The sequence below is a fragment of the Lissotriton helveticus genome, chromosome 8 (genome assembly GCF_964261635.1).
Source record: "Lissotriton helveticus chromosome 8, aLisHel1.1, whole genome shotgun sequence".
NCBI classification, from domain to species: Eukaryota; Metazoa; Chordata; class Amphibia; order Caudata; family Salamandridae; genus Lissotriton; species Lissotriton helveticus.
The window spans coordinates 1,658,422,105-1,658,443,868 of record NC_136069.1 but is presented as its reverse complement, the minus strand read 5'-3'; the positions used below and the strand labels follow the sequence as shown (position 1 = coordinate 1,658,443,868).

The 21,764-nt window shown below is 46.9% G+C and overlaps 1 protein-coding gene across 1 annotated transcript in view; it reads right to left on the bottom strand.

Moving 5' to 3' along the window:
• The window catches only part of TIMM10B (translocase of inner mitochondrial membrane 10B), a 50,492-nt gene extending 29,220 nt beyond the window's left edge, over window positions 1-21,272 (bottom strand). The window contains exon 1 of the mRNA XM_078656288.1: window positions 21,149-21,272. Within this exon, the coding sequence (XP_078512414.1) occupies window positions 21,149-21,178 (30 nt within the window). The 5' untranslated portion in view covers window positions 21,179-21,272. The remainder of the gene's footprint in view (window positions 1-21,148) is intronic.
• Between the last annotated feature and the right edge of the window lie 492 nt (window positions 21,273-21,764).

Below are 21,764 nucleotides of genomic sequence, written 5' to 3'. Positions count from 1 at the left end.
TTTCTAGGTGGCAGGGTAGTATATGCTCTTTGTTATCATTTAGAGCAGAGAAAGAAATACCACTCTGCTCAGTCAACAAAGGTAATAAACAGCATATGGCAATCAGTGGAGCTGCATAAATGGTTTGTGCCATGCGGGTTTTTTCATGTGCAGTTTATAGTGTGACCTGAGCCCAGTTGTTTCTTCTGCATAGTGATTCTAGGAATCAGAGTGTTTCCTCAAGTTAGTTATGCTCTACTATGGTAATAACACCTTAGCACTGTAGTGATAAAAATGTAAATTGTGTTTATTAGTAAATTCGTTCAAAATAATGTGTTGCTGAACACATTCATTTTGAATGGCAAGAAACACGCAGGCATTGGTGTGGCCTGCTTGGCGATGCTACCAGTGCGCAGACGCAGCTCTCGCCACCAGCCTGCTGGCGTGTATCTGCTTCCAAGACCACCACATAACTAGTCTGGAGGGTGGCGGATGCCTTGGTGGTTACTTGCACACGGTGCAGGGGTACAACAGCTTCCTTCCTCAGAGTGGGCAGACCCCAAAACATACTCCAAGACTGGCTAGTAGTATAGTGGCCTTTGTAGAGCTGTGCTGAGGACAGCTTGTCTTCATGAAGCTGCTGGTAGATTCCGGAAAGAGGACAATCCTTGATGGCAATTGCTTTTTTTGTCCTTTCAGAAGTTTAATCCAAGACGTCAGGCAGTCACCTTTGCCATTCTACTTCCTGATTTCTCATATTTAAGGAGGCGTAGGATGTCGTCTGACTGCTTTTAACATAGTTGTGTATTTTTTGGCAGGTTAGTCACCCCTAGCTCGGTTTTTGGAGTACCTTTTTAGCGCCATGCTTTCTTACAATGCTGTTTGATGCCTTCCATGCCCGTCAGTTCTTGCTCTGTCATTTTTTGGTATTTTCAAACCAGAATTGTTCTGTTTCCCCTGCAATCAGCCTTTCCTTCCAGTGTGGGACCCTTCTGGGAGATACCCATCTATAAGGAAGGTGTCGGCCCAACTTCAGAGAAGCCAAGTCAAGGTAAATGGACAAGTTTACACATCCAGACCCCAGCGTGTGGCGCACACACTGTCCTACCCCCCACACTCTTTGTCAATTTTGCAAGAATGTGACTGACCATTTCCAGAGGACGTTGTTGTTCATGACGTGACAGTCCCAATTAGTGGCCACTAACCTGCAAACATTCTAAAGACCAATGTGAATCAGGAACATGATATCGCTGTCCCCCTAGGTCATTGGATCCTGGAAGTAGTTATTAGATAACCCAAGTGGACTGATGTTCGAAGAAATATGGTATGTGACCAAAGAGGGCCTAGGCAATCAATGCCATTCATTCCAGTCCAGATAATAGTAATCAATGGTATCTCTTCTCGCTTGAAATCTGAAAGACTGAGCCTTTGTTTTTAACCAAAGATTGAAGATCTAGGCTGGGTAGGAAGTTGCTTGTTTACACTTGAAGAGTAACTGTTGGTGAGTCGGCCAATTCTCTTGTTGTTTGACTGCTAAAAGCGGGGACGTTTCCAGGCATGGCATGACGTTTTACCTACCCTGAAGGCTTCTTCAGGGAGGCTGATGATGGCCAATGTCCTCACATGTCATGTGCCCATGCTCTGGATCCTCCTGCATGGAGCCAGCATCATCAGTGCTGGCAGTGACAGCCAGCACCCTGCACATAGGCTGCAGCCAGAAAATAAATGCATTACAACGAGGACCACATCAACCCTGTTCCAGGCCCTTAGACAATAGGACGACATCCCATATCTGGAAAATGTGTATAGAAATGGGCCAGAACCACTTTGTTAAAGAAAGGATATATGTTGAAAAGGTGCGTAATTATATCAAATACGGTTTCTTTTATATAGATATTCTATTTCAAGTACAAATTGTCAACAATATCCACCAAAGAATCTAAAAATCAGTCCAACCTATGGAATTTCACTGAATCAATCCTCTGGGTGTCTTTAGAAAATGTGCAAAATCCAATTTTAGTTATGTTCACATATCCCAGTTTTTGAAAAGAGGTGAAAGTATGAACATAGGGACAAAAAAACTCTTGAATACCTGTACATTGTTAGTTGGCAGCTGAAAGTTAATTGGCACAGCACGGTTTGCTTATCACAAAAATACCAAACTAATGTTAAGGACTTTTAACGAATTAGAAATGAATGGTTAATTTAGGTGTATTGGTTAGCATGCCGCAGCCTGCTGCACTGAAAATAATTCACATTTATTGAAGAAAAACGTGTTTAACATGTACGAGCTTTATTCCTGAATGTGCCATTCTCTATTTTCAGAAATTAAACGAAAATACAAACTCACCCACGGTCTCTGTAAATTGTTCTAATCTGTTCTGGAAGGAATGGGGAAGGGTGCCTTATTGTAACAATGGCAAGGTCACTCAACCGAAGCTCTGCACTGTTAGCAAAGCAAGCTATTGTGTTCCTATTTTTTCCTAATGTGGAAGCTCATTTCTTTGCACTGCCTCAACTAATAGGCTGTAATAAGAAGTAAGTGTTGCAGGATTGTTATAGAAAAGGAGTTTGATTGGCTATTGGAATTGAAATACTGCTTCTACGTAATTTCAAGTTATACAATACAATAGGATTTGGAAAGCGCACAGCTGCTGCTGAGGAGGCGGCCAGGCACTAGCAGCAGGGTTCCCAAAAGGACCTAGAGCCTAGCAACAATGCCGAAAACACAGAATCGAAGCGTTAAAAAGAAGGGTTTTCAAGTTTTTACAGAAAATAGATCAAGGGGAGGGGCGACACGCAGTCATCGGAAGGAAATTCCATAGTTTAGCAGGAAGGCCCACAAAGGATCCATCATCACCTCTTCTAACCTTGAGAACACTAGAACTTTCTTTGCAGAAGCTTTCAAGCATTGGAACTCAAAGTTCTGCATTGGCAATAGGCTCTAAGACTTCTTAAGTCCAGAGGGCCTTTCTGCTCAAAGGCCCTACAGCCGAAAATTAATGCCTTGAATTTGGCAGCCAATGCAGTTGATGTGAGTTGGCAGAAACTTATAGATGCGCCAGCTGCAGCATTTTGAATAATCTGCAGACAGCGCAGCAAGTAGGACGGAAGGCCCAGATATAAGCTGTTCACGCAGTCTTAAATTGGAGGTAACCAGAGAATGGACAGTAGTCTTACGGGTGGCCTCGGGACCAAGATTTCAGAGTGGGCAAGCAGCTTGCAGAAACTGCTTTAACATACGGTTCAAAAGACAAGTTGGGGTCACATTTAAAGCCTAAACTTCTCACAGTCGGAGATGGTATCGGGAGGGGGGATTGGTACCAAGCTCACAAAGCCACCAGATGTGGAAATCAGGAAAATTACTGATTAGGCCTCAAAAAATCTACTAACCCATTCACTAAGGCGTGTCAGTCTTTATCAGGTCAAGCTATTTTTAGCACTAATTCGTCCCTTAGAGTAACCTTAAGCTGGAAGGAGCAGGTGTTCTGTTCATTCAGAAAATGAATGAGCAACAAAGACACCTTTAAATCTTGTTTTTATCTTGACACATTTGCTATCTGTTCAAGGACAGAGGTCAAATGTTAGTTTATCTGTTTATTAATTGTTTCTTATCTCATTACTCTCTCCCCAATATGCTCGCTTTTGGTATACAGGCCTCCGGGGGCGATCGGACAATTTTGTGAAGAGCTCTTAAGCTCTGTTATTAATTTGTCCTGCAATGCTCCTAATTTCACGGTATTAGGAGATTTTAACATCCAGCTAGATAAATCCAACACTCCAGTATGTCAGAGTTTGCTGACTGCGTTAGACACGGTCCAACTTAAACAAATTATCAAAGGTCCTACACACAAAGCAGGACATACGCTGGATCATTGTTACACTAACCTAAGCACGCTCGAGTTAAAAAAATCCACCTCAATTCCTTGGTCTGACCATACCCTCCTGTCCTTTTCCCTTACTCGCCAGGAACAGACAGGTCAGGCTTGTTTTTCAAAAAAGACTAGTCGATCATGGTCCAAACTATCAAAGGAGAAATGGGTTCTCAACCTTTTAGAATCTCTACCTGACCCTAGTAATGACCCCTCAGAAGCAAATGATCGCTTTAATCATTGGCTAGAGGTATCATTGGACGTGGTCCCACCTAAGGCTGAACTCTCCCATCGTAGTGGGGCGAATAAAAAAGCCTGGTACACCCCAGAGCTCAGAACCCTTAAACAGCTTTGTAAGCAGAAAGAGAGGATGTGGAGGAAAGATTACCTTGAAGCCAGTAAAAATAGTTACAGGACTGCGCTACGTAATTATAAAAAAGTTATCAAAATTACTCAGTCCAATTATTATCAAGAAAAAATTACTTCTGCCTCCAGTTCCTCCAGGGAAATCTTTAAAATATTTAAGTCCTTAGTTACCCCTCCTACCCCCACGATTGACCCTCTTCTTGCTCACACACGCTGCAGGGAGTTAGCAAACTTCTTCGCCTCAAAGATAGCAGATATCTATTCTACATTCCGGGGCTCCCTGGTGGCACTACCTTCGGCCCCAGGGCCAAATACGCCCCTCCTTGAGACTTTCCCCCCTCTTGACTGTCTGAAGGTTCAGTCACTTTTGGGCAACTTGAAATCAGGTTCACCGGTTGATGTAGCACCTCCCACTGTCCTCAATCTCGTCTCTGACATTGTGGCCGCGGTGATTCGGGAGGTGATTAATACCTCCCTGTCAGCTGGGGTAGTCCCTCTCCGCTGGAAACAGGCAAGAGTAAAGGCGCTACTGAAGAAGCCCAATCTCTATCCTGATGATTGGGCCAACTATCGCCCTATTTCCTTCCTGCCCACGATCAGCAAGCTTGCAGAAAAATATGTAAACTCGCTGATATCCAGCCATTTAGAAAACAACAACTTATTACATCCAACCCAGACCGGATTTAGGTGCAAACAAGGCACTGAAACTGCCCTTATTGCAGTAGTTGAGGAAGCAAGGAAGATTGTTGATGGAGGTAGCTGTGCAGCCATATTGTTATTAGATCTCAGTGCGGCCTTTGACACCGTTAACCATTCTATTCTGATTCAAAGGATGAATGATGTAGGTGTCACTGGGACCGCACTGAGGTGGCTGCAATCCTTCCTCTCCGAGCGGACTTTCTCGGTATTTGAGGACGACATCTCCTCCCCTCCTATGCATCTACACTGTGGCGTCCCCCAGGGTTCATCCCTCAGCCCAACCTTATTTAATGTATATATGAGACCATTGGCTGAGGTGGTGCTACCTTGGGGGGTGCAACTAGTGACTTACACTGATGACACTCAGCTTATCATCACTCTCTCTGGGCAGATGACGACATATTACAAACTTTCCGCATGCCTTAGTAGAGTCCGTGAGTGGATGGATGATTCTTTCCTAAAACTTAACGGAGCAAAGACGGAGATCATGATGCTAGGGCATGATGCACCCTCCTCGGTGGATGGCTGGTGGCCTAATACTCTGGGCCAACCTCCCCTCCCAAAAGAGAAAATCAAGAGTCTGGGAGTGTGGCTGGACCCAGCGCTTAATTTTTTGGTGCAAGCCCAGAAGGTAGCAGCTATCTGCTACGCTTTGATGAGATCACTTAGAAAAATCATTGGGCTGCTCCCGTTTGAAGCAAGGCGGATATTAGTCCAGGCCCTGATTTTAACGCGCCTCGACTATTCCAACGCAGTCTACCTAGGGGCCCCACAGGGGACACTTAGGGTCCTACAGACCGTACAGAACTGTGCAGCCCGGATGCTTCTACAGATCTCTCGTAGAACCTCAGCCAAACCAGCGCTCCGGCAACTACACTGGCTGCCGGTACAACAAAGGATTGAATTTAAGGCTATGACCATTGTCCACAAAGCTTTAACCAAGACAGGACCTGATCTTATTCAACCTTTGTTTCGTCCCTATCAAACTAATAGGACCCTTAGATCCAGCAACAAGAACCTTCTTGCAGTCCCCAGAATAAGGAGAAGCCGTATGGGTGGCAGGCGTTTTTCTGTTCAGTCAGCAAAACTTTGGAACAGCCTGCCCGACTCTATTCGGATGGAGGAGAACCATCTTAGATTTAGGAATATGCTTAAAACTCTCTTATTTCCCTAAATCATCGGGATGAATCGGACCACTGAAGCGCTGGGATGCCTCCGGGTAACCATGCGCTATACAAATGAGTAGTCATTCATTCATTCATCCTGGAAAATGGTGCTTCCTGTTCTCTGTCTTCATACAGTTAAATGTTTTTGTCAAGTGAGCCGTCTGACACTCATTGTGGAAAAAAAGGTGTAAGATGTCTTGGTTTGTTTTCTAACACAACATTTAAACAGCTTGTAAATGAATAGTACAAGTATTTCAAAATATATCAGGAATTACGAAATATTTTTTTATAATTCAGAAGTGTCATGCAAACAAAGATTTATGTAGGAGCAAAACAAATCAAACAATTGACTTGGTGATGTACAAATGACAAATATTTGTAGAAACTCGTTTTACAAACATACACTATATAGTTTTATCAGTAAAACCACATATCAGCGGGGAAATGTTGTGGCCATTTCAATTGAAAATCTGCTAACTACAAATAAGTGTGCTACTACTTTATGCTTCAGGTATGTATTTATTAAAAGTGTTTTTCATCATGATTTGGGAAACATTCCTGCCCCAGTCCTGATGATAATGCGGTTAAGGAACTAAGAGGCAAGTCAGCGGTCATATGTATCTTAAATGTAGATAGCTTTGTATTATTTTTGGAGCAAATGCTTAGCCTATTAAATCAACAGTGTTTTTTGTACAGCAGACATGCTGAACTTGAGTATTTGAATGTGCTCTCATATCTGATCAAGAAGAAAATGACGGCTTAGAAAAATTAATATATTTGCTAAGGATCACATAATATTAACCAGTTTATGGGTCAAGAGCATTATAATTAGGTTGAGAGGATTATTTAAGTCACTACACCTGCAGGTCTAGTAACATGTTTATGATTTGTCAAGGCCTGCTGATGCCAAAGAAAAGGATTTTCATTTTATCGGAATTCAATTTAAGGTACTTGTTACTAATCCACTCGAACACCTATTTTAAACGAATTCAAAGCTTCCACATAATTATGCTGAAAGGACAGAATAAGCTTAGTATCATCAACGTAGGATATCACCTACAAGCCCCAGTCTTCCACAAAGAGTTGAAAGAGGTGCAAAGTAAACATTAAGGTCTTCGACAGCCCACCCTGCCATCAGCAGTCACCGTTCCCGACACCTGCCTGCACAGCAGACTATACCGCAAGCTAGCACCTCAAGTTCCTGTTCCCCCTAGCCGCCTCGCTGTTTTCCTGCTTCACTATTTTCCCTCTCCACACGATTCCTGCCTCCCCAGCACCCCTTTCAAAGACCTATTTAGTGAAGGTCGCACCACTGACGCGTCAAAGGCAAGTCTGGATCGGCCCAAGACCCCTGGCTCCACCACCATCCACCACTACTCCATCGAGGAACTCCTGTTTCTTCACTCTCGATGCTGCAATTCCCACTGCTTCACGTCCTGTCCTTTTCCAGCCACACAGGACGTTCAACTCAAGCCGAACCCTACACCACTTTGTCAGGAGGTCTTCGGGGTTCGGGACTCGTCCGACCGGAATATTGATGTACCACCACTTCCTACACAGGGTGTAAGCGGCCCCTTTAAGGAAAGCAAAGCAGGTCCACAGGAGGAGTGCCCCGAGGCGAAGTCAGCACAAACCACCCTATCCCAGAGCGAGCCGGTGGTTAAGGCGGAAGACGCCGAATATGCAGTGGCGCTTGCCGGGATTCCAGCGTGGAGACCAGAGAGCCTACCGAAGACGCCAGTAGAGACGGAAGGAAGCCGCCGACCGGTAGAAGGGTCCGAAGAGTCCGTGAAGGTGCCAACCGACCCGGAGACTACAGGACACCAGATACGCCACGCGACGTCCCTCCACACTCCAGGAGGAGCGTGGCTGGCGCAGGTACGTCGCCGCATACGGGGGTTTGTGTTTTCACAGGGAGGGAACGAATAAAGGGTGGAGGGTGGTCACCGGTTGTTCTTTCACATGATGGCGGAGCTCGGTGCGTCTCTCACACCCCGTCCCGGTTATCATCCCGAAGAAGGTTCCCCAATATTGATCCTTGGTTTTCATTTTTCTTTCCTACAACGCGGATCCTTCGGAGAGAGACGGAAACCACAGTACTCCTTGGGAACTCCCACAACGAGGATAAGAAAATAAGCGAAGACCCTCAGAGTTGCTTATTTATTGACTACCTATTTTGTTTCGCTTGCACGATAAAATATAACAAAAACAAAAATAAAGGATGTCTCTAGCTCCGAGGGAGAGGGCTGACCTAAGAAACATGTCTAATGAATCAATGCACCTGATGCTGTAATAAGATTTTTCGAGTATACATGACTGTCCATCTGTACTTTAACAATGCTACTGTCGTAATGAGAATTACCGTGTATGTATGTTACTTTGATAAATAACAAAAATTGTTTTCAAGTTAAAAAACAAAAAATGATGGACCTGTAGGCCATCCGGACATTGAACTGATTGATCTATGTACATTTTATCTTACCGCGCCGCCGGACCCCAGGGTTGTCGGTTAAAGGGCTGTGTTAATTCGAAAGTGTTGTAAGGAAATTGTGAAGAACGTGGTCGGCCCTTGGGGTTGTAAGCTTTATGCTGTGTCTTTGCAGAATTGTACAATAATGGTCTTTAAACAAAAAAACAAAAACAAAGCCCCACTATTCGATAGTCCTGCCAGATTCTTTAAAAGGGCAAAGTCATAGCGAGTCATACCCCTTCCCCAGATCTGTCGGGACAAAAGTGGTGGAGAATGCTGGCAAGTACCATCTGATAAAGGATGGAGAACCTGATAGCACAAATGAGAGAAAGCCAGAATAAACTAGAATGGGAAATGGAACAGAACGCCAGCCAAGCAGAGAGGGATCGGGCAGTCTTTTCTTCGGCCATACAAACTTAAGCGGACAATTTAACCAAATTGGCCGAGGGACAGTCCCAGTTAATGTTAGCGCTTACCCAGAGTAGGGCCCCTACATTACCAGGAACGATTATTCCGCTCCAGAAGTACGTTCCAGGTGACGATCCCCTCTCCTTCTTCCTAAACTTTGAGCGAGGGGCTAGTGCATGGCCTGCAGAGAGATGGCAGTTCTATTTAGCCCCCTTGCTCACCGGGGAAGCACAAGCCGCATATCAGATGGCTAACAAAGAAGGCACCGCCACATACGGGCACGTAAAGCAGTTTATCTTAGATAGACTGGGGGTGGATGATGAAACCCACCGTCTAAGGTTCAGACAGGAAAGAAGAGCACCAGGAGACAGCCCAAAAGCTTTATTTTACAAGTTAAAGGATGCAGCCGACCGTTGGCTCAAACCCTTGGAGTCTACTCCAGAAGAAATTATGAGCAAGATTTATCTGGAACAGTTCCTGGAGGCTTTGCCATATGGAACCCAGAGGTGGCTTCGTCAACATGCCGGATTGACGATCGAGCATGCAGTGGAAATGGCCACTTCTTATACCAGGGCCCAAAGTAGAAATCTACTGCGAGAGCGAGAAAAAAACCTTAAGACTTCTTTGCCTGCAAAGAATGAAAGAAAACCAACCAAAACCCAGGCAGAACCCTTACGATTACGTATAGGAAAGATAGAGACCCTGCCTTCGTCCGGACCTCAGTGCCATCTTATATGCTCATGAGACGGGTCCAATATACTATGTAAGTTTGTGTATGAATGGTCAACAGGTAACTGCCCTATTAGACTCAGGGTGTAAGCATTCAGTAGTAAGAAAAGAACTGTTCCCCTATGAGTATTTGGTCCCTGGAAAGATGGTAAGGATCAGGTGTGTCCATGGAGACATAAAAACATACCCGGTAGCTAGAGTCACTCTTCAGACAGAACTGGGGACAGAAGTAAGGACAGATGTAGGAGTCCTGCCTTTTCTTCCTGAACCTCTCATAATAAGGTATAGACAACCCATGCTTCCCCAGTCTCTTGTTAGGGAACATGCAGAATAGCCCCACTCGGAAGACACCCCATGATGACCTCTTAGCCTCAGAACCTTGGGCTATGGATACTCATTTTAGGACAGCTCAATTAAACGACAGTAGTCTCAGCAATGCTTGGCAAAATGCTAAAGAAACACAGGATTCCCCTCGTAAGACCTACCCGTTTTTTAGAGAACGTAAGGGGCTTCTGTACAGGATAGCAAAAGAGGGAGAGGAACCACAGTTGGTGGTACCCACCGGCTTTCAAGATAAGGTTCTTTTTTTTGCCCATGCCCATCTCCTGGCAGGACATTGTGGGGCAGAAAAAACATCCCAGTCAATACTTCAGAATTTCTATTGGCCAGGAATCCATGCCCAAGTGAAGACTACTGCCAAGAGTGCCCAATATGCCAAAAGAAGAACCCCTACACCCCTGTAGGTCCCGCTGAACCCTCTCCCCATCATTAGTAAGCCTTTTGATCGTATTGGGATGGACCTCATAGGACCTCTTCCTTAATCCACCAGGGGTTATCAATATGTCCTTGTCATAGTGGACTACTCAACCCGGTATCCCGAAGCCCTTCCTCTGCGCTCTGTTACCTCCACCACTATAGCACAACGACTGATTGAGGTCTTTTCACGAATGGGATTTCCCAGAGAGATCATTACTGACCAGGGGACCCCTTTTGTGTCCCGTTTAATGAGACAGGTCTGTAAACAGCTAGACATAAAACATATCAAAACATCAGTCTACCACCCCCAGACTGATGGTCTCGTAGAACGCCGTAATGGTCATCTTAAACTTACTCTCAAAAAGATGTTGACGGGAAGAATTGGGACCAGCTTCTCCCTTTAGCCCTATTCGTCATCCGGAGCCAGGTACAAAGTAGCCTTGGGGTTTCCTCCCGAACTCCTGTTCGGGAGGAAACCCCGCATACTTCTTGAAATAACTAAAGAAAGCTGGGAAACCGATGGGGTCCAAGAAGCAAGTTCCTTATTGAATTATACCAAGCAGATAACAAGCATTGGAAATGCAATAGGTCTCGCATTAGAAAAGTTGGAGTTATTGGTCTTGTAAATGACATATTTTATTTATTTGTTGGTTTTTAAAATTGCTAAATTGATGGCTTTGTCATTTACAATGCCAATAGTTATAACTTTCGCGAATGTGACACCTATAGCATTTGGAATGCAACATGTTTTGTATTTACGTGACTTAGATGACAGCTCTGGTCGTTAGGCCACATCTCTAGAGAGCAGGAGAGTGCAGCAGGGGAGAGAAGCACAGCAATGCAATAGGTCTCGCATTAGGAAAGTTTGAGCTATTGGTATTGTAAAGGACACATTTTTTATTTATGTGCTTGTTTTGAAAATAGCGAAATTAATAGCTTTGTTATTTACAATGCCAATAGTTTTATCTTTCGCAAATGTGACACCTATTGTAACACAATATGTGTTGTGAGGGTGAGTGAAGGGTTGAGGGTGAGGGTGGGTGAGGGGTTGAGGGTGAGGGGGTGAGTGAGGGTGAGGGGTTGAGGGTGAGTGAGGGTGAGGGGGTGAGGGTGAGTGAGGGTGAGGGGTTGAGGGTGAGTGAGGGGTTGAGGGTGAGTGAGGGAGGGTGAGGGTGGGTGAGGGGTTGAGGGTGAGGGGTTGAGGGTGAGGGGTTGAGGGTGAGGGGTTGAGGGTGAGGGGTTGAGGGTGAGTGAGGGTGAGGGGTTGAGGGTGGGTGAGGGGTTGAGGGTGGGTGAGGGTGAATGAGGGTGAGGGGTTGAGGGTGGGTGAGGGGTTGAGGGTGAGTGAGGGTGAGTGAGGGGTTGAGGGTGAGGGGTTGAGGGTGGGTGAGGGTGAGGGTGAGGGGTTGAGGGTGAGTGAGGGGTTGAGGGTGAGTGAGGGTGAGTGAGGGATTTAGGGTGAGTGGTTGAGGGAGGGTGAGGTGTTGAGGGTGGGTGAGGGGTTGAGGGTGAGTGAGGGTGAGGGGTTGAGGGTGAGTGAGGGTGAGGGGTTGAGGGTGGGTGAGGGGTTGAGGGTGGGTGAGGGGTTGAGGGTGAGTGAGGGGTTGAGGGTGAGGGTTTGAGGGTGGGTGAGGTTAAGGGTGGGTGAGGGTGGGTGAGGGTGAGTGAGGGTGAGTAGGGGTTGAGGGTGAGTAGGGGTTGAGGGTGAGTGAGGGTGAGTGAGGGTGAGTGAGGGTGAGTGAGGGTGAGTAGGGGTTGAGGGTGAGTGAGGGTGAGTGAGGGTGAGTGAGGGTGAGTGAGGGTGAGTGAGGGTGAGTGAGGGTGAGTGAGGGTGAGGGTGAGTGAGGGTGAGTGAGGGTGAGTGAGGGTGAGTGAGGGGTTGAGGGTGAGTGAGGGTGGGTGAGGGTGGGTGAGGGTGAGTGAGGGTGAGTGAGGGTGAGCGAGGGTGAGGGTGAGTGACGGTGAGGGTGAGTGAGTGTGATGGGAGATGTATATGGGCATATAACGAGAAAGCGAAAGTGAAAGAACAGGTGATGTGGAGGACTCAGAGGTAATCAGAACGGGGCCGAACGCAGAGGAGATGGCTTCGAGCTCCAGTACACCACCCTGGCAGCAGGTGTAAGGTGGCTGAAGCAGACAATGCGCATCTTGACGACGGAGAAATCCCATTTCAAAAAGCATCCAGGGCCCTGCATTATAGCTTTGGGCTTTGCTGACAATCACTGATCAGGAAGTCCTTTGCTAACTGGTAACGACCTCTGCTACTGGACGCAGCCTGTGGTGGGCACATTGCTTGTACTGCAGAAAAAGACAGAGTTTAAGCAGCACGTGAGAAGATACCTCGGGCTGCAGGTGGGAGCAAAGTACAGGCCCTGCACCCTCCTCAGTCTGCATGCATGCACGGAGCTTGAATTGCCGTGGCTCTGAGATTTTGGTGGCTTACTACAAAGTTGCCAGGTTTTGCATGTATGTGCACTGAACACCAGGTTTGTAGAACTGAGCTTTGATTTAACAAACGAGTGTCTTCTGGGAGTTGTAGTTTTCGTGTGCCAATATGTAAAAGAAAATAGGCTAATCTCCATGCCCGATAACTATCTGTAGTAGAAAATATCAGGAGTAAGAGAGATGGTGATCGGCACAAATGAACGGCTGGTAACCTTATTTGTGGCACAGAACCGTTTGCAACCAAAAAGATTGGCTTTCTGGATAAGAAAGTAAGGTTAGCAATAGGCAAAGAAAAGAGACTGCTAGAGGCACACACAAAAGCCAGCTGCTGCTGTGTGTAGGACCACCGGTGAGCCCAGCCTGCCTTGAGCATGTAAACACACTCCATTCAGCGTCATCGGAGTGCAAAGTTCCCAGAGAAACAAGAAAGGAAACAAGACGGAGGGCATTGCTGTGGGGAGGGGGGGAGGAGAAATGCACACGGCGGGCAGGGGAGGGGGCGGAGCGGGGAGAGCGGCATGAGGGTGTGAAGCAGCCGGGGCCTTTGAAGTGAAGCTAAGCTTCACTTCAAAAGGTGTGGGAGGAATGCGGCTGAGGGAACAGACAGCGATTTGGTGATGTGCACGCGCATTTTAGGTCAATGCGCTTGCGCATTGACCTAAAAGCCACGGGCACAGCAGCAAATCGCCACAGTTAGGTAAGCTTTGTTTAAAGCCCTATAGTCTCGCTTCTCTCAATGCGCATGCGCATTGATAGGTCACGAGACATAAAAACCTGGCTACACAAACTCAGAACACTGGCCTATGACACCTTAGAGAAAGGCCAGAACAAACAGAAGTACATTTATGATCAAGGAAAAAAATGGAGAGAACTGAATACTGGGGATTGGGCTTTAGTTTTATTGCCTTCCCCTACACATAAAATGAAGGAGTGGCAGGCTCCTTTCCAAATTAAAAAGAAAATCGGGAAAACCACATATGTACTATCCCTCCCGAATTCTAAGACACAGATGTACCACATCAATCGTCTAAAAAAAAATGGTTGTGTCCCCTCCCTAAAGATACACATAACATCTCTACTATGGAGGACATCCCACATACTGATGATGCTGCGGTCATCAATTCTGAACTGACAAAGACAAAACAAGGAAATACACTCACTCCTACTTTCCTTTAAAGATATATTTTCAGACCAGCCGGGAAGAACATCCCTGACCACACATTCCATTCCTACTGAAGAAGGAAAAATAGTTCAGCAAAAACCATATAGAGTCCCAGAAGCCCGCCGAGTTGCCCTTCAAAAGGAGGTGTCCCAGATGTTGAAAATGGGTGTCATAGTGCCTTCCCGCAGCAACTGGTGTTCCCCCATAGTACTAGTACCGAAGCCGGATGGTAGCATCCGGTTCTGTATTGACTTTAGGGCCTTGAACAAGATATCCAAGCAGGATGGCTATCCCCTTCCCAGGGTTGAGGAGTTAATAGAACACCTTGGTGAGGCCCGTTACATCTCCACAATTTACCTCACCAAGTGCTATTGGCAGATATCCCTGAACCCAGATGACCAGGAAAAGACCACTTTTTCCACCCCTGATGGTCTTTATCATTTCACTGTGTTACCCTTTGGGTTACACGGGCCCCAGACAGTTTTCAGCGGCTAATGGATACACTCTTAGCACCCCATCTAAAGTATTCATCAGCCTACTTAGATGATATAATTGTATATAGGAAGTCATGGGAGGAACACCTAACCCATCTAAACGCCATTCTTTCTGCTCTTCAAACAGCTGACCTCCACATAAATGCCAAGAAATCCAAATTTGCTTTTCAAAAAGTGAGGTTATCTGGGCTACCTTCTAGGAAAGGGAGCAGTAGAACCACAGACAGAAAAAGTACGGGCAATACAAGACACGCCTTTTCCCACGACAAAACGCGAACTTAGAGCCTTCTTAGGGCTAGTGGGATACTATCAGAGGTTTATTCCCTAATTTTCGGAAGTCGCAGCCCCCCTCACCGACATACTCATAAAAGGGACATCTCCAAGCCACCTCCGATCTCCCTCAATCCTTGAAAGACAGGCCTTTCAAAATCTCAAAACAGCTCTAACCACCTCTCCTGTATTAGTTACACCTGATTTCAATAAACCATTCATTCTTCAAACGGATGCGTCAGGGGTAGGCATTGGAGCAGTTCTATCACAAGAAGATGACCTAGGTAATGAAAGACCTGTCCTTTTCACCAGTAGGAAGTTATTTCCAAGAGAGAAGGTTTATCCCACTATAGAGAAGGATTGTCTGGCGGTTAAGTGGGGAATTGAGAAACTACGTTATTACCTTGAGGGTAGATCCTTCATACTATGTACTGACCATGCCTCTTTAATTTGGCTCCAAAGGAAAAAAAGGTTGTAATGATCATGTACTTCAATGGTTCTTGGCTCTCCAACCATTTCAGTTCGAGGTCCGCCACCATAAAGGTACTGAACAAGGGAACGCTGACTATCTGTCCTGTTACCCTCTTTACCCCAATCAGGGAAATCTTAAGGGGGGGGGGATGTGTCAGGAGGTCTTCGGGGTTCGAGACTCGTCCGACCGGAATATTGATGTACCACCACTTCCTACACAGGGTGTAAGCGGCCCCTTTAAGGAAAGCAAAGCAGGTCCACAGGAGGAGTGCCCCGAGGCGAAGTCAGCACAAACCACCCTATCCCAGAGCGAGCCGGTGGTTAAGGCGGAAGACGCCGAATATGCAGTGGCGCTTGCCGGGATTCCAGCGTGGAGACCAGAGAGCCTACCCGAAGACGCCAGGAGAGAAGGAAGGAAGCCGCCGACCGGTAGAAGGGTCCGAAAAGTCCGCCAAGATGCCAACCGACCCGAAGACTAGAGGACACCAGATACGCCACGCGACGTCCCGCCACACTCCAGGAGGAGCGTGGCTGGCGCAGGTACGTCGCCGCATACGGGGGGTTGTGTTTTCACAGGGAGGGAACGAATAAAGGGTGGAGGGTGGTCACCGGTTGTTCTGTCACATGGTGGCGGAGCTTGGTGCGTCCCTCACACCCCGTCCCTGTTATCGTCCTGAAGAAAGTTCCCCAATATTGATCCTTGGTTTTCATTTTTCTTTCCTATAACGCGGATCCTTCGGAGAGAGAGGCGGAAACCACTGTACTCCTTGGGAACTCCCACAACGAGGATAAGAAAATAAGGGAAGACCCTCAGAGTTGCTTATTTATTGACTACCTATTTTGTTTCACTTGCACGATAAAATAAAATTTAAAAAAAACAAAGCCCCACTATTCAATAGTCCTGCCAAATTCTTTAAAAGGGCAAAGTCATAGTGTGTCATACCCCTTCCCCAGATCTGTCGGGACACACTTCAAACCCAGAAGACCACCAACAACTTGGAACCACTCCAATGCATCCTGCTCAACATATGATCCCTCAGCAAACGTGCCCCAGAGATCTGAAACACCATCGCCACCCTCGCCCAAGACGTGGCTCAACCCCACCATCACCCCTCCCGACAGTTACAAGCTGATACACCAAGACCGCCCCCACAAACAAGGTGGAGAAATCGCGATAAAATACAAGGAATCCATCCAATGCACCACGATGAACAACAACCCAACAACACTCATGGAGCACCTCAATTTCCTACTACAAACCGACACCAAGACCACAATAGGAGGCACCCTTGCATACAAACCACTGGGACCCCAACCAGCCTTCTGTAAAGCCATTGCCAACTTCATTGCCCCACTCCCCATCCACTCCCTCAACTGCGTCCTGCTCGGCGAACTCAACTTCCACATAGAGGACACCAAGGGCCCCAATTCCACCTCCCGTCTGGAGAACCTCAACAACCTTGGCCTCACACAACTAGTCACTGAACCCACCCACATAGCACAGACTTGACACCATCTTCTCCTCCAGCGACAGTATCAAATTCCCCCACACCACTGAGCTCACTTAGAACGACCACTTTATCGTCCACCTTACCATCTCCACTGCTCAACACACCACCACAGTACCACCCACCGTAGCGGGAACAAGGTAACCAAGAGCCAATGGACACAAACCCTCAGCGCCACATCTCCCGACATGTCAACCGACCTTAACCAGCCCATCCGCAACTTCTCTGCCAGGATCAGCAACAGCATCGACAAGAGTTACTCCATTGAAACAGAACAAAACTAACAAAACCTCAAGGAAAGCCGGCTGGTACACCTCTGAGCTCCGAACCACCAAGCGGAACTGCTTACGACTCGAAAAGCGATGGCCCATCACCAAAGATCCCTCCGACAGAGCTGCGCACAAAACAGACCTCAGCGACTATCACCGGCACTTCAAGGAGGCCAAAAGGGCGGCCCTCACCGACTGCATCGACGCCACGGCAAACCATACTAATAAACTTTTCAAAATCATCAAGGAATTCTCCAACCCAGCAGCCACAGAAAACAATGTTCACCTTATCCCGCAACTCTGCGACTCGGTCTCTGACCATTTCCACAGCAAGATTGCCACCATCTACATCAACTTCGACCTCCATCCCACCACAATCAGCTAAACAACCGCATCCAACCGGTGAAAAATGCCCTGCCATAACAACATGGGCGCCACTTGACATTCACACCACCATCATGTTCTCCATCCACTTCGGTACACCTACTGACCCCTGCCCCCACCACCTCTTCAACCTCAAAGGCAACCTGATTGGCACGGAACTCACCAATATCCTAAAAACCTCCATCGCCACGGCTACCTTCCCAGATGAATGGAAACATGCAGAGGTCAGACCCCTCCTTAAGAAGCACTCATCAATCGCATCAACCTCCTAAACTACCGACCAATTTACCTGCTCCCATAACCAGCAACAGTTCTTGAGAAAGCCATCAACTCCCCGACCACCTTGAATGAAACCACCTGCTCAATGCCTCACAATCAGGATCCTGTGCCAACCACAGCACTGAGACTACACTGATCGCCGCCACTGACATCAAGGTCCTCCTTGACCGAGGAGAAATGGGGGCCCTGATCCTCCTCGACCTCTCTGCAGCATTTGACACAGTCTCCCACTACACCCTCTTCAACAGACTCCACAAAATCAGCATCGAACATCATGCCCTCAAGAGGATCCCTTCATTAATGTCAGGATGCACTCAGAGTATGTCTTACACCATTCAACTCTGCCCCCAAGGGCATCATATGCAGCGTGTTCCAAGGATCATCCCTCAGGGCCACCTTGTTCAACATGCTCCCCCTCGCAAACATTATCAGGGCCCACAGTCTCAACATTATCTTCTACACGGACACCCAGCTCATCCTCTCACTCACCGATGACCCTTCCAACACTAGAACAAATTTCCTCAACACCATGACCAACGTAGCCAACTGGAAGAGAGACAGCTTCCTTAAACTAAACTTTGATAAAACGGAGGTACTGATCTTTGGGAAGAACACCTCCAAATGAAAACACAACTGGTGGCTAGAAGAACTAGGATTCACACTGACCAACCATGCATGCAACCTCAGCTTCATTCTCGACAACCAACTGACCATGAAATGACAAGTCAACTCTGTTGCCTCTTCCTGCTTCCAAACCCTATGCATACTCTGTAAAATCTTCAAATGGATCCCAAGAAGCACCAGAAAGACCGTTACCCAGGCCCCCAGAACCAGCCCCTCGACTACATCACTCTCTACGATGGGATGCTCACCCAGCTTCTCAGAAGACTCCAGACAACATTATAATTTTGCAAGATAGGCCGAGAACATATCCAGGGACTGGACTATCTACACAATCAGTAATTTGGCGACAGTATATATTAAAGCAGTGTTATGGGGGAGATAGCATATCCATTAAGGTGGGTGAGGGAGTCAGAGGGGTCAGTACAATTCCTCTATAGTCTGCCCAACGCTGCCATATACGTGTGTGTTTCTGAGGGCAGCTCCGGGCCTTGAAGATGGGTTCTTCCAATCCCATGCAAAAGTCTAAGCCCCGTTTCCAAACCCCTAATAGTGGTGCAGGGGGTGTTTTCCAGGAGCGTGTGATATCTTGTTGGGCCAGGGTTAACCCTAAGAACAACAAGTGGTGCTTATATCTATTGCCCCCAATATCTTCTGCAACATGACGTAGGGCTATTTGTGGTGCATTGCCAATTGGCCACCCAGTACCTCAGATAAGCATCTATGAACTCCCTTCCAGAATTTGTCTAGCACTGTGCAGGTCCTCACCGTATGTAGAAAGGTGGCCTCTTCTGCTCCACAGCATAAACATGTAGGAGACGCAATGAGCCCAGCTCTATAAAGCTGTACCTGGGTAAAATATATTCTTTGTAAATATTTTAGCTGTATCAGCCACAATCGTGATGAGATGGCAGCTCCTCCAAGGGACTCCAGAGCCTTGCTCCAGTCATCAATATCGATTAGGCCGATATCAGCCTGCCAAGCCTCTCGAAGGGACTCTAGATATGATGCACTGTGGGTAACTACGGTTTGATATATTTTAGAGATTTTATGATCTTGCAGGCCACCCATAAGACGTTTTCCCTCCAGTTGGCTGAATTCAGGGCGGTCCATGAGGTTTTTGAGATAGGTAAGAAGTGCGTAACGGAACTGTAAATATTTATAAATTTGGGTGCATGGCATAGAATATTCCCTCTGTATGCCTGAGAAGGATTTAAGAGCAGTGCCCTGTAGGACTTCCCCCCCCCCCCCAATGTAGAAATCTTAATTGGGTTCCATCCTTGAAAGCCTTGGAATTGTTTAAGAAGGCGGTTGCAGCATAGTGAGGCACTGCTTGTAAGCCTATTTAGCCAGCAGATACGGCGAAGAAACTGTCGCCATACTTCAAGAACCACACTTGTGATCGAAGGGAGGGCCTGGGTATTAGCCCGTCCATATAGGACTTTATGTGCCGATGGGTCTCCCAAAAGCCATCTCTCAACACTATATACAGGTTCTTCTCTTGGGCAGCCGTTGCGCACCTGTAGCTGAGAGGTTGCACAGTATGACTATACCACCACAATACGAGGAAAGGAAATGTGCGGAGCGCCAACCTGACTGTCCCCTCCCCTCCTCTCCCCCTGCCTCTCGTCCCTCCCAGAGAAACCCAGGTTTACATGGATTTTGCTTACATTTTTTGCTGCAAACTTTGGCTCAGATGTTTTGATAGCAGATATTTGCTCTGTCTGAGACATTTGAGTTAAGCTTTATTGCTCTGCCCGGAGAGCTTTTTGAGCTTTATTTTGGAGAGCTTGGTAATCTATTTGAGTAACTACTTTACTTTCTGTAATGAAACTACATTTCTTTAATAAACAATGAGGAGATAACTGTAAAAATACAGTAATGTACTGTTTATAGATCACCTTAGACTAAGAGGACAGACAGTTCCAGTCTCGCTAATAACCCTCGATTTATTAACGAGAGTATCAACAGTTGGAACGTTAGGGTCAGTTGCAAGTCATGATTTTTGGTTTTGAAAAGGAGGCACTATGACATTTATTCCCAGTGGTTAATAAACCATCATTAGCACCAGTTGCATAATTCATTCGCCCAAGGTCCAGTGCCCTTTCCATGTCATCCGGTGATTGTCCAGGTGATCCAGTGATTGTTCCCTTCTCACAAGGTCTCGTGATCATTTCCCCTTCACACTAGGAAGAGCGCCCCCTTCTTTCTTTAATCCAGTAATTCATGTACTTGTATATACCATTATACGCCTGTCATGTTGTGTTCGCGATGCTGTTCATGTTTCTATTTGCACAATGTATTTGTCTACAACGCCCACTTGGTTTTCCCTTTGAAACTTAATTGCTGTGCGCCTGTATTCTCATTTCTCCATTAAGCCAGTATTTTAACTTGACAGGTACTGAGTGCTTGCACTCCATTAGTGAAAGGGAGAATACCTGCACCTGTCAGCAGGGGCTAATCACGTTTAATGGGAGAGGGCCAGCACTTCTCAGGAGCACAGAGGTGCTCTGGACATGGAGTACCTGCACTTCTATAGTTCAATTTCAGCCCCCGAGTTAAACTGGCACTTTTGATTCTGGAGTCAGGTCTTCATTTAGGTGCAGGGCGGCCACTGCAGTCCTTAACAGAGATGAGGAAGGCCCTCCCTGGAGAGGGTCCAGTGTCCATGCCCTCTGAGGTGTGCGCCATTGGGATCTAAGGTACCCCCTCCCAACCGCATCCAGGGGACATTCCTTTTAGACTACAGTGCCCCGCCATGCCCAGTGAGCACACCCTCCGCCCTTCTGCCCGCACTCACGTTGCGGAGCTGCGCCTGGTCTCCCTCCATGGCTGTCCCTGTGGGGCTCGGCTGCAGCGCGCGGCCACCTTGTCTGCGTCATAGACATTGAAGAAGGACGCTGCGGTAGCGACGCGCGCGGCGGCCATGTTGGAATACCTCTGCTTTCCCAGAGAAGGTGGGCTTTGAGCAGGGGGCACAGGTGTAAAAGAGAACATGCAATGGGCTCTTTCACTTTACTTCAGTTTAGGACTACTCGGATGCTACCAGACGGCCTTAAATACAAAACTTGACTATATCTATTTAATTAATATTGGAGCACAGACAACTATGGGACACTAAATAAAAACACGATGACTTTATAATCTAAAGTAAAAGCCTATTCAATGTTGTCCCGCCTGTCTCCATATTCCTGTATCTATCGTATCGAGGAAATAATATAGTTATTCAAAGATGGCCGCCACTAGCTCTAGCCTACCGAGTTCCCCCTGGCTGTCATGGATGCCGCCATCATGAAATACCAAGCCAGTGTGACCTCTGCCCCCTTCTCACGCATTACTGGGTTTCTGTCAAAGGAGCGCTATACACACACACACACACACACACACACACACACACACACTCACCTTATTAAAGA